The 12,632-nt window shown below is 50.4% G+C and overlaps 5 protein-coding genes across 5 annotated transcripts; 3 read left to right on the top strand and 2 right to left on the bottom strand.

Annotated features, from left to right (window-relative positions):
- Window positions 1-680: 680 nt before the first annotated feature.
- PtrM4_066190 (Tymo-45kd-70kd domain containing protein) lies at window positions 681-2,018 on the top strand (the record flags this gene model as incomplete). The annotated part of the gene is made up of 2 exons (XM_001933324.2): window positions 681-987; window positions 1,042-2,018. The coding sequence occupies 2 exons, from the start codon at window positions 681-683 to the stop codon at window positions 2,016-2,018; spliced, it is 1,284 nt and encodes a 427-aa protein (XP_001933359.2).
- Window positions 2,019-4,161: 2,143 nt separating this feature from the next.
- On the bottom strand, window positions 4,162-5,168 carry PtrM4_066180 (Tgt, Queuine-archaeosine tRNA-ribosyltransferase; the record flags this gene model as incomplete). Its single annotated transcript, XM_001933323.2, has 3 exons — window positions 4,162-4,539; window positions 4,586-4,663; window positions 4,713-5,168. 3 exons carry the CDS (start codon window positions 5,166-5,168, stop codon window positions 4,162-4,164), a joined length of 912 nt encoding a protein of 303 aa, XP_001933358.2.
- A 1,681-nt stretch (window positions 5,169-6,849) lies between these two features.
- Window positions 6,850-7,599, top strand: PtrM4_066170 (Hamartin domain containing protein; the record flags this gene model as incomplete). The annotated part of the gene is made up of 1 exon (XM_001933322.2): window positions 6,850-7,599. One exon carries the CDS (start codon window positions 6,850-6,852, stop codon window positions 7,597-7,599), a length of 750 nt encoding a protein of 249 aa, XP_001933357.1.
- A 403-nt stretch (window positions 7,600-8,002) lies between these two features.
- PtrM4_066160 (DUF1421 multi-domain protein) lies at window positions 8,003-8,185 on the top strand (the record flags this gene model as incomplete). Its single annotated transcript, XM_001933321.2, has 1 exon — window positions 8,003-8,185. The coding sequence occupies one exon, from the start codon at window positions 8,003-8,005 to the stop codon at window positions 8,183-8,185; it is 183 nt and encodes a 60-aa protein (XP_001933356.2).
- An 843-nt stretch (window positions 8,186-9,028) lies between these two features.
- On the bottom strand, window positions 9,029-12,182 carry PtrM4_066150 (vacuolar protein-sorting protein bro1; the record flags this gene model as incomplete). The annotated part of the gene is made up of 5 exons (XM_066105724.1): window positions 9,029-9,140; window positions 9,270-10,168; window positions 10,215-11,357; window positions 11,405-11,834; window positions 11,902-12,182. The coding sequence occupies 5 exons, from the start codon at window positions 12,180-12,182 to the stop codon at window positions 9,029-9,031; spliced, it is 2,865 nt and encodes a 954-aa protein (XP_065964351.1).
- Window positions 12,183-12,632: the final 450 nt, after the last annotated feature.

Below are 12,632 nucleotides of genomic sequence, written 5' to 3'. Positions count from 1 at the left end.
CGCGGCAAAATTTCGCCCACACCCCTGCACCACGCGACACGACCCCACACACCGGCAGAATCTCCCCCGCAGCCCTGCCAGAAGGCTTCCAATCGCATCTTAACGGGAGGCCTATGTAACGGTCTCGGATCTATACGCACGCCGACATTCAGTTTTATAGCTTGTAAAACAGTAAGGACAGGAACTGTCACCAATCACCGCATATTAGGCGTCTAATAATGTCATTTGTACTCTGCGCGAGGTGTTTTTTGCATGCAATGCAGGGAGCTCCGACCGATCTGTAGGTTCCCTCGACCACTGTGATATCGGGGCCTGAGTCTGGGCGTGGGATGCAGGTAGCTTAGCGTGCCATAGGGAGATGGATATGTAAAGAAGGGCCGAAATCATGTTTTTGTTTGGTATTTAGGGATATATATGTTAGGTATGGACGGTGGTTTGCTGTATCTTCATCGGTCGTCGCTTTATTTCGCTCTTCCCTACGTTTTGAACCAATTCTCTCACTGTGAGGTTAGAAAGAGCTTGGCCTTTTTCGGATATTCATCTGTCTTGTTTGTGCCTCTTACCACACCTGTCTCTTACCACACCTGTCTCTTACCACACCTGTCTCTTACCACACCTGTCTCTTACCACACCTGTCTCCTGAATCGTCGCTTCCATCTCTGCGAAGCTCATCCTTCAACATGACGTCAACAAAACCTCTTAATATCCTCATCTCTGGATCCGGTATCTGTGGCCCTTCTTGTGCCTACTGGCTACACTGCTTTCTTCCTATGGCTCAAATTACCATTATCGAACGCTCGCCTGTACCACGACTCGGTGGACAAGCTGTCGACCTTCGCTCAGCATGCATACCAATTGTGAAAAAGATGGGGTTGCTAGACAAGGTTTTGGAGAAGAATACAACAGAGATGGGCATGGAATTTGTGTATCTCGATACTAAGCGTAAAGCGTTGTTCCCAAAGACAGGCGAAGAGGAGAGACAGAGTGGTAAGATTCCCTGCCCCCTCTCACAGAAGGACTCAACCTAACAAACTCAACCAGCAACATCCGAGTACGAAATCCTCCGCGGCGACATCGCTGAAATTTTCTTCAACGCCACAAAGTCCCTCCGTAATGTAACCTACATCTTCGACGAAATGATAACTTCAATCACCCAAGTCGACACTCCCGGCAGCTCCACGACCGCAGAAGTGACCTTCAAAAACAGCCATCTACCTCCTTCAACCTACGACCTCGTCATCGGCGCAGACGGCCAGATGTCACGAACCCGGCGTCTTGTCTTCGGCCACGGACCCAAAAATGACGATTACTTGCACAGACTAGGCCAATACTCCGCTCTCTTCACTATGCCCCGCGACCCCATCGACAACGAATACGCACAATGGTACAACGCCCCCGGTGGTCGTTTGTTCCTCCTGCGACCTGACCCCTACGGTACCCAGCGCGCCTACCTCTCCGTGACGGATAAAAACCTCTCTCGCTTCGATGAGATTGACGGTTTACTACGCACGGGCACCAGAGAACAGCAGCAAGCATGGTTCGAACGTGAATTCCAAGGTGCGGGGTACCAGACCGATCGGTGTCTTGCAGCCATGAAGAAAGCAGATGACTTCTACATGCAGCAGATAGCGCAAGTACGGATGCCACAGTGGAGCAAAGGCTGCTGCGTTGTCGTCGGTGATGCAGCGTATTGTCCCAGTCCCATCTCCGGCGTCGGCACCGCAGCGGCGATTGTAGGATCTTATGTTCTCGCTGGTGAGGTGGCAAAGTCGCTACATGATATTCCTGCTGCACTGAGGGAGTACGAACGCGTCACAAGGGGTTTTGTGGATAAGGCGCAGAAGCTTGTTCCGGGTGCGCCGCAGATTGCGAATCCGCAGTCGGTGTGGGGGGATCAAGGTGCTGAATGCTGTTACGGGTGTGCTGGCGAGCAGGTTTGTGCAGGGGTTGAGTGGGTTGGTGGGGAGGTTGTTTCCCGCGTTTGGGAGTACGACGGCGTGGTGTCCACCGGATTATGAGGGGGGTGAAGGGTGTTTGAATGAAGGGGATGATGGAGGGATGGTAGTCTTTCGGCTAGGAGGTTCATGAATGGATGGAGATAGCTTAGTGTGCTAGCATCTTAAGATACCGTAATACCTTTCATTCTTGTCTTGTAGTCGCCAACTTAACGCCGAAATCCTCACCACACAGTTATATACTCATTGGCCATTTGTTTGAACTGTCGCCATTTGTTTTCATACTTGAAGTTAGTTGCTGTACCGGAGAGATAGATAGTATTTTTTGTATGCACTGTACAGTACCGCCATCATACTTTGGTAATCCGAAAACTCTACCTATTACCACGATTGCGCTTGATAACTTGGGCTACTACGCAGCCACTTCACCGTACCATACGCTCCTCTTCAGATGTTATAGAGAATATGCTACATTGTGGAAAAATTAAGGAACTAAAGGTCTACATGTTACGGCAGAAAGATCAAGGAGGGGGGAAACGTTCGATCTCGGACAAGGGTCGCGTTGTAGCTGTGATTTTGTTTGTTTTGGAAGCGGGAGTCGCAGGCCAGCTCTAGGAGATACCATAATACAACAGATAATAGTCTCTTTTCCTAGGAGATATACGTCTAATCGATCGTGTCCAGCACCAGTCCTATCCACGTCCTCCTACAACCCCAATATTTCTCTTGTAGGCTATTTACCACAGTCATTCGAAGGACGGGTCCGTGACCATATCTGATATCGGCGCCCTTTTCGCCGGATCGAGATCCGTCATCCTAATCACCAAGCTCTTTATCTCATCGTCGAGATCAGGAAACATATCACTTGTTCATTGCGTGAAGCTTGGTAACGTTTCGTCCAGTAAAGCCTTCCTATTTTCTGCAACTTCATCCCACAAGGCCTGCAACACTTCACCCACTTCTTCGTCGTCAACATGCTTCACAAGCTCGTGCGGCAACGGCCCAAATGCCGCTAGTGGGTTATACAGGATTGCCAGTTCAGGCTCCGTATCTTCTTGCTTGAGCTGTTCGTAATCTAGATGCAGCCATTCTACGCCTGTCATCACGTAGAAACACTGTGTATGATTAGCAGCGACTTTAGAGCTTAAAGGTGGGACAGGATTACTAGAAGCCCTAATGAGAAGATCTTAGAGTGTTTGCCTACGTGTCTTCTAAGTTAGCCTTGTGGACTGCGCCACATAACGTTTCTAATTCTGTAGGATAGAAGCTTATCGCCCTTTAGTTTTAAAGCGCAGTCTATGTCGCCTAGTATCACCTTTCTTAACTAGAATTCGTTGCTCTTGTCTACATGCTAGTTGAGGAAGACGTTGTTGGGCTTTATATCTAAGAGTTGTTGGTTAGCTGACTAGTAATTTCAGACGATGAAAGATTAATTGGCGGATTGTACCTAGATAAATCTAATTCTTCGTGTGTATATTGTTTAATGCTAGTCCGACCTCCTTTAGTATCGCCTATATTGCTTTTACGGGGAGCTTAGGGTAATTTGAAACTAATGAAAATAGATTAGTTCTGTAGCACTCACAAATAAGAGTATTTCTTTGGTCGTAGTAGTCTATATGGTTCCGTATTTAGTTGTTGTTATTAAACTTGGTTTTGAACTCTTGCAAGAAATCAAAGATTGATTGAGAGACAGGCTTGAGAACGAAGAGCTTGCTATCGTAGCTGAAATGGGGATGATTGTTAATCAAGTTTGTCTATTCAAGAGCTTGCAAAACAACATCTATGCATGTGGAGGCTTTACCTTCCGAGGTGGATGTTAAGTTCCGGCTTGGTGTGATACTTTTGCAGTATTCCACGGCGCACATATTCGCGCCCGGATTGACCGACGAGTGTCGAGACCGTCCTAGTAGCTTTGCAGATACGATGACGGCCAAGAATCACTGACATGATGTGGGTAATCTACCGAGATATTGATTATGGTAGTGGTGTAAATAGAGAGAAGTTGAGCGGTCCGATGGATTACTTTGTCAAGCGTCAGGGCTAGCCTCATGGCAAAGACAGTACCGTATGATGATAAAGTCATCGTCAGGAGCGGAGGCTGGTTTGGCGAAGGAGTTTTATGAAAATACGCATCCCACCTCCTCGAAAAGTAAGAACAAAAAGGACACTTAGTTCTCATAGTTCACAACTCCGTACCAGTCCAGTCTCAATCGATCCACAAATCTACACCCACGCCCTTTAGCGCATCCACAGCCCACTTTGGATAGTTTTCCTTGTCTCCACTGTACAGCTTACTAAAGAACCCCTTTACAAACTGCGGATATTGATCCTCCGTGATAGCGTCTCTCACCAGCCTCATCAGGTTCAACTGGTAATGCACATTATGCATGGTGAGGAGATGTGCTCCAGCAGTTTCTTTGGCAGTGACATGGTAGACGTATGCGCGTGTGATACCGAGGCCGCCTTCGGAGATGGGGCGGCAACAAGTGCAGTTGCAGCCTTCTTCGATCGGACCAAAGTCTTCGGAGTACATGGCGTTACGGAGGTTAACGGTGCCACGGGCGGTGATGGCATTGCCAAAACGCTGTTTAGTCAGTATGAATGGAGAGGAGGGGGTAGTAGAGGCTTACGGCGGTTCTAGTGGGCCATACACAATCGAACATGTCTGCACCGAGTGCAACAGAGACAACCAAGTCTTCGGGGTAGCCCTGGGCTAGTCAGCGCGTCATTCGCTGTTGCACATGGAGTTCTACGTACAACGCCCATGACATAGCGTGGTTTCTTCTCAGGTAGTAACTCGGTGCATGTCTTGACGACGTTGCAATATGATTCTTTCTCCTCACCACCAGAAAGTCCCCCGATAGCGATTCCTGGCGTATCTCGGGCGACCATCTCGGCGGTACACTCTCTCCGCATCTCAAGATCAAGCCCTCCTTGAATGATGCAGAATAGGTTTTGTCGCTCCGGGTACTTGTGTGCCTGTATACATCGGTCTAACCAGCGAACTGAACGCTCCATGGCCTCCTTCATGCGCGCATGGTCAGGCGAGGTCGTAGCAATAACGTCATCCAATTGCATGATGATATCTGAGCCGATTGAGTTTTGGAGAGAGATGGAGTGTTCGGGCGTGAGCAACATGGGCGAGCCATCATGAGGGCTGAGAAAGCGCACACCTTCTTCCGTCACTTTTGCGAGTTTGAGTAGCGACACCATCTGGAAGCTGGCATTTGCGTCAGCTGGAGATCGTTCTGGGAGGAAGTTGGAAGCATCACCCACCCACCACTATCTGCAGCAGTCAGCACTTCCGTCTCTTTTTCCAAACATCTTGTTTAGCTGGCACCTGTGAGGATATTGTGTGGCCATGACTGGAGCTTATGCGCGCCGCCTATTGCATCGAGGGTTGCCTGGCCCGGCTTAAGACCTCTCCTACATGTCAGCATTGGCTGGCATGTAAGTGAGAGGGCTTCCATACAAGTGGTAGGTATTGTTTAAGCATAGCCGACATCCTTGGTCTTCTAGTTGGTCCGGTGTGAGGCCCTTGAGTGAGGCTTGAGTCGCGACAGGCATGAAGATGGGGAGGGGCACTGGGCCATGCGGCAAGTGCAATGTTGCAGCACGCGCCCTCGTGACCTGGCTATGTTAATCATTGCAAACTGAATAATCTGGGTACCCCCTACTGAGCATTTTCCCAGGAGCTCAAAAGTGAGCGCTGACGGCATTGACACGGGCGCCATGATGGGTTCGGGAAATAGATCGCGTCTTCAGCCGATCGTGACACCGAGAAGGCGGGTGCGGCCCATTCGCTTAGCGCGACGGACGTCAATCTTCCGCTCTCGACAATCTCCCTCAATCACGTCAGCCGCAACTCTAATTGATATCATCACGATTCAAAAAGCCAGAAATTCCGCACGGCTGATCTAGTCTTAGGTAACATGAACTGCCTCAGAATCTCGGTATTTTGACCAAACCATCTCTGGACAGCCACACCTACTTTTCCAGGTAAAGCATTCCTACCATGATACGCAGGAGCCATGTAACAGTGGACTACATCACCAGTATTCAGTTCTTTAAATTTGAGGTTTTACTTCCTTCCGGGGAATGCAATCATTTCGCAGCATTTTTGTAGCTGAAGTTTGGTTCGCTTCTGGACTGTACCATGATACCAAGTGCGCACGACTCTCTATGTCACAAAAGAAGTTACAATATTACAATACATGCACTTCATTTCTCAATCAAGCAATAGTTTATCCGGAATGGAACCACGCAGAATCTCCGTCGTTGGAGTTTCTCAGATACCACGTCTGCGATGTGATTTGCATCACCCATCTATGCAACACTTCCCAGAACAGCCAGTGCCGCGGTATGAGCCGGAGATTACTATCTCAGTCCAGGTATTAAGTGAGACTCCAATGTTGGATTTGGGGCGTCGCTTTAATCTTCTTGGAAGTTATCTGGAAGCGGTAGTCTTGGGTAAGATCCTGGGCCGACTGTATCACAGTTCAGGGAAGCTATCAGCGACACCTCTATGAAACGAGATAACTGCTTGGTGAGTGGTTTTCTAATATGGCTCCAATCAGATTTTCGCATTATTGTGCAAGCGATCGCTTCTGAAGTGATCCACTGTAATTGTTTGGGAGCGGTGGATATGGGAGTCGTTCTAGTGTGGACAATTGTACTATGGTACGAATGTCCTCGCATGCAAGCTAAGAATTTGTAAGTTCTCAAAAAGTATGAATTCCCTTTCTAAACCCGACACTCAAGAAGAATATAATGTATCACAGAGTACTACGACAGTCAAGCCTGCAAACCAAGAGTATATCTTCTTCCAGAAAAAAGCATATCGAGCTATCCACACAACACTATACTCTCGTATCCCCACCCTAAACAAACAACCATGTCTCTTGTCCGGACTCTCATCACCACCCTCCTCCTCACACCCTCCCTCGCCCTCCCACTCAGCCCTTGGCACAGACCATTCCAGGGCGACGGCTTCCCACTCATCCCCTGGTACAGAGTTTTCAGAGACGATGGCTCGCCCTCAGCCGGCTGGCCTGCCCAAGAAGACTGGCTCCCTTTCGACGACGCCTGGCTCGTAGCCCTCCCTCAAATCGGTAACTCGTGCTACAACAACGGCTGGGGTCCAAATAACACACCCACCGAGTCTCTGGCCTCGCGATCCTCCATCCTATCCACCGCAACCAAGTCCTCCATTCCCGCCGAGTTCATCCTCGTAATCATCATGCAGGAAAGTCGAGACTGTGTTCGCGCGCCTACCACCGAGTATGCTGGAAACCAGAACCCAGGACTCATGCAGACAGCTGGACATGCTAGCTGCCATCCTTCCAACGCGGAGCCCATGTCACAGTGCCCGAATAACATGATCGGTGATATGATCAACGAAGGCACCATGGGACGGGGTTTGGGTATGAATTTGAGAGACGCACTGAGTGCGTTCAATGATGAGGGCGCGACAAAGTACTATAAAGCTGCTCGCCGCTACAACCCCGGCGCCGGCGTCACGTCCATGGATATGGGTGTGGGAAGCACGCCTTGCTATGCCAGCGATGTTGCGAATTGGCTTGTTGGCGGCATGTACAGCCGAGACGGGAAGACTGGGTGTGATAATGCGAGCGTGAGATTGTGATTTTGGTGTTTGGGATTGCAGTGTCACTGGTCCGGTGAATAACTGTACTGAGTCTTATGTAATATGTAGCATCGAGATGTGTAGGGATCTTTTACTATAGTTTGGGAGCCTATTGCACCTCAATACGCTGTTGAAGGAGGAGGATTGTAGTAATTTGTGGGCGTGTATTGTTGTACTCTGGGCCCTCTAGGTGTTATTTTGCTTTATGAATAGAGAAAACTATATTCGCTCCATCAACGTGTCCGATACAATATCAACTTTCTATCCTCCACCTATCTCCATATCACACTTTACCCACAACCGGTGCATAGCCCCACGCTAACCCCATAAGTACTAGCGTCACTCCACCATACAAACCTCACAACCCATTCACCCCCATCACCTCTTCTCTCTACACATCAAAATGTCCCAACTACCCCCACCATCCTCCCGCCCCAAAGTCGGCGTAGCAGCCATCATCCTCTCCCCTGCCTCCCTCCCAAACACCACCCCATCAATCCTAACATCAACCCGCCTCTCTTCCCACGGCGCCGGCACCCTACAACTCCCCGGTGGCCACCTCGAGCACGGGGGAATCCTTTTCTGAAACCGCAATTCGCGAGGTGAAAGAAGAAACGGGGTTGGAAGTGGGTAAGGTACGATTCCTGACGGCGACGAATGATGTTTTTCCCGCCGAGGGAGGGGGTGATGGGGCGGGGAAGCATTATGTGACGATTTTTGTGGTTTGTGAAATTGTTGGGGGGGGATGGTGTGCCTGTTGTATGTTTCCTGCCTATCTATGCATTCTCTTTTACTATTTGGCTTGTTCACATAATTCACTCCCCGCACGATTTCAAACAAACACCCTTTCTAATCATGTAGCAGACGATGGAGCCCACAAAATCCAGCCCCTGGACCTGGACACACTGGTCTACAATGTGGGAATGGGCAGGTGCGCAGGCAACTGCTGAAGACAGCGGGAAACCTTTACCAGAAGGACAACAGAAACTGTTTTTGCCGCTTGTGAATTTGTGGCGGGAGAGAAAGGAACTGACAGGTGGACCGGTGATAGCGACGGCAGGGAAAAGCTAGAGTGGAGAGAGGCATGGGGATAGGGATAAAGACGCGTCCAATGGCTAGACTTTGACAAACAGTAAAGCGTACGTGAAGCATACAATACCTACCTCCAAAGATATCTAAGGGACATGTCAGACAGATACACTAGCACATAGACAACATTACATCACCATATGCATAGACTAAGCCAAAACACGTTCATCTGGTAACATATTATTCAAGACAAAGACACCTCTGGTACCGTACTATCCAAGATTATCCAAGATAGACACACCAAAAATGCATGCCGTCATGCTAGTCAACCTATCAAAATAAAAAAACACACGGCGCGACTTCCTCCCACCCTGTCCTTCACCCATACGCGACAAACACTCTACTTCCACCCACTCAAACCAGCCCAGGGGTCATTCGCTCCTCCCTGGTTCTGCCCCCCTTGTCTCTGCGGCGCCGCGTAACCACCCGGCCCACTCGGGTAACCCCCCTGGCTAAAGTGGCTGTAGTCTTGCTGATGACTTGGTGGCGGCCCCGGTGGAGGCGGCGGCGGGACGTAGCCCTGTGGTAATGGCTGTGAGGCACCACCCCATTGCTGTGGTTGAGCAGGGGGTTGACCCCACGGCTGCTGCTGCTGTGAGTGTGGAGGGGAGAAGAATTGTTGGTGTGCTGGGGGTGAAGTTGGGTTGTATTGGTTGTGGGCTGCTGGATTGTAGCCGGAGGAGGACTGTGAGTTTTGGGCTTGGTGCGAGGGGTATTGTTGCTGTTGTTGGTAGCTTTCTCGTCGGGGTGGCGCGGATTGGTTATAGCCGTTTGATGGCTGACCGTAGGATTGCTGGGGAGAGGCATATTGCTGGCTTGGTGCTGTTGTCATGGGGTAGCGTGGTGTGACGGGTGGTGAAGCTGCGGGGTTGTATGCGGGATGGCTACTACCTGATGTCGAAGGATAGCCTGGTGTGGAAGAGAGAGGTGCTGGGATACTCTTCTTGCGGCCCCCGCCTTGCGACACTGGCGACCCTGAAGGCTCCATTGACATTCTCTCCATCAGCTCCTTCATCCTTTGCTGCTCTTGATCTGCACCTTGCGCCTTGTTGCGCTCCTCAATATTGTTCAGTAACTGTGCACCTTCTGTTCGCCTGTTGTGGACGAATGTCTGTACATTCTGTTGAAGGCTGGATACAGTGTCCTTCATCTCCGAGTAAAAGCTTTGGGCGCGTGTCAACCCAGCAACAAGGTCATTGAAAAGATGGTACACCCTCCGGTATTTTGTCATGACTGTGTTTCGCTGTCTTGAAAAGGCTTCGTATTTGCTCTGCTCCGATCGTACGCGCTTGTCCTTGAGAAGATCAGAATATGTGCGTGTGAGCTCTTTGAGCAGTGACGATTGTTTGTGGTTGGCTTGTAGTATGCGGTTCTGGTGTGGTCGGAACTTCTCCAGCTCAGCCTTGAACAACTGTGATTCCTGGTTTGCAATGGCTTTCTTGTTAAGAATCAAAACGTTGGAAATGTCGTCGGAGTGAACCTAGAAAAGTTAGTACGTTGCGTGCTTCCTCAATGACTACACATACCTTGTCTTTGAGATCCTTGAGTATCTGCGTCCTCTCCTTCTTAACAAGGTTCAACTTCCGCAAGATATCCTCGACAGCACCAATCTGGTGTGTAACAGAAGGGCCTTCGTCAATGTCGTCATCAATAAGGCTACCCTCCATCGGCCTGGGGCTCTTTCCTTTGCTCGCTCCCGCCTTGACCATGGCTCTTGAGTACAATACGTCGGCTTCGTCGGTCTCGCCAGCTGATCGCATCTCGTCAAAGTCGGCTTCGCATTGTCGAAAGGTGCTGTAGAGCTGGGCATCACTAGTACTTGCTTCCTCGACCGCTCCCCGGTAGTTTCGGATGTCGCTTCGGAGTGTAGAGGTTAACCGTGAGCTAGGCTGCTGGGTCCATTCCGGTCCGTATTTGGACCTCATCTTCTCACAGACACTCTCCTCCATATCTAGCTGCTTCATACTCGAATCGAGGGAGGTGATAATCTCGGACTTGTCTCTTTCTAGCTGCTCAAACGCGGGGCCAAACGATTGGTGTCCAGCAAGCTCCTCACACCACTTTCGGAAATCGCTGTCGACCATCATATCTTGGTCCATGCCCCCACGTAGCACGTTAAGGCTGTCGGGTAGTTTCAAATAGTCAAGACTAGCGGCCATTTCATCGTTGGCCACTTCGACCCGCTCACTCTCTGCACGTATCAGTTTCGCCTTCTCTTCGTCGTACAAACTCGCCGACTCAGTGACTGCAAGCGGTACAATCTTCTGGAAGATGTCCGGCCCAATTATTCTCTGAATGTCCTGGCCTTGGTATAATTCGCTAACAGGTATCGCCTTGGCCGCCGGCAGTTTCGGTACCTGTGTGAGCGCAGCTTCGTTCGGGATTCCCTGATGGTAGATAAAATCGTTATCTTTGGAAAGTTCAGCCAGCTTTTCCTGCACGTTTGCCAGATGTTTTTTCGTCATGTCCGATAGAATACCCCCAGTCTCGGAAGTCAGATTCGAGTTGGCTGGCGCGTTGTTGGGGAAGCTGTGAGCTGCTCGGTTGGCGTCTTTTGCATGCGCTTCGGCGACTTGTAGTCTGCAAATGGCTACTCCGTGTGAGTTTGCGTCGTCATCAGCAAGAGCCTGATAGTACTGGGCTAACGAAGCCATGTGGTGCGATTTAATCTGTGCAATGTCAGTCTCTACTTTGATAGTGATTACGGGCTACTCACCTGGCAAACCAAGAGCCACACTTTCTCAAAAACGGCATTTGTGACATTCTCCTGCGCGCCTTCTGTAGCTTGAGTGTACAAGAATGCTGCCTGGCTGGCCAGTTTCGCCAGCAATCCAACCTTCTTGCCATCTGCAATCTGCTTCTCCAGAAACACTTCTTGCGCCTGTGCTAGCATAATCGCTATGAGAGTCTTGACAGTCTCACGACTCAGATCGGTCGAGGGTGCGTGTAGGAAGTTCTCGTTGATGTATGTGAACATGCCGGCGGATGCCTGGAAGGAGTGGTATGATGTCTTGAGTCCGACGTCTTCGTGGCGGTTCTGGTGCGCGGCGTGGCAGGAGAGAACGGCGGAGATATTGAAGATGATGGATGCCTTCTCGTATGCGAGCGAGTATTGCGACGTGGCTTTGTGTGTAAAGGCATCGAACCTGTGCTTAGTTAGCCTGCGTCCCTCCTTGCTCCTGTATCCTCCGTTGCAGTCGCATGCAGACCTACCATGTGAAGCTAATCTTGATATGATTCTCATCCACCGGGAATCTCAAGTCGAGTAGTTCCAGCTGTCCATAGTATCTGTACAGCAGATCCCTCCCCGCCGCACTGTCCTTACCCGCACCCCTCATATCCTGCCGTAGTCGGTTTAACGTGGCGCATTCTTCCGAGTAACGCTCTGGATCGTCACCATACGTCGCTCTTATATACTGCTTCAGCGGGGCTATCCAGTCGATTTCTTGTGTCTGCTTCAGCGGCACCGAGATCATCGGGATTTGTGTCGTCATCTTGGGCAATGCTGTACTTGCCACGGCAGGGCGCGCTTTGTGGAGAGGTATGGTCGCGAGTTAATTTCGCGAGTGTAGGGTTATCGCGAGTGAAAGTTGGTCGCACTTGCCGTACGGTACCAGCGATGACAGCGTGGGCAAGCGACTACAACCCAGGCAGGCGCCAGCGCGTGAAGTGGGCAATCGTGGTGCTGGTGGCTTCTACAGCACTAGTCGCACCTTCTAGAACACGTTGTTTCTGCAGGTTATTGCTTCTTCAAGGTAGTCGGGGCAGCGGCGTCGAAGTGGTCATGGATATGCACAGCGGGTAGATGACGGGATGATGCGTTGGCCTGAGGCCGTGGCTGGACACCTAAATCAGTCGTTCGCCGGGAACCAAACTCTGCATGAGGCCACCGTGTGGTCAGCTCAGCGCTCACTTTTGAAAATATCGCGGCGGCGGGGCGTATG

Source organism: Pyrenophora tritici-repentis, chromosome 2, assembly GCF_003171515.1.
Source record: "Pyrenophora tritici-repentis strain M4 chromosome 2, whole genome shotgun sequence".
NCBI lineage: Eukaryota > Fungi > Ascomycota > Dothideomycetes > Pleosporales > Pleosporaceae > Pyrenophora > Pyrenophora tritici-repentis.
This window is presented reverse-complemented; position numbering and strand designations above follow the sequence as displayed.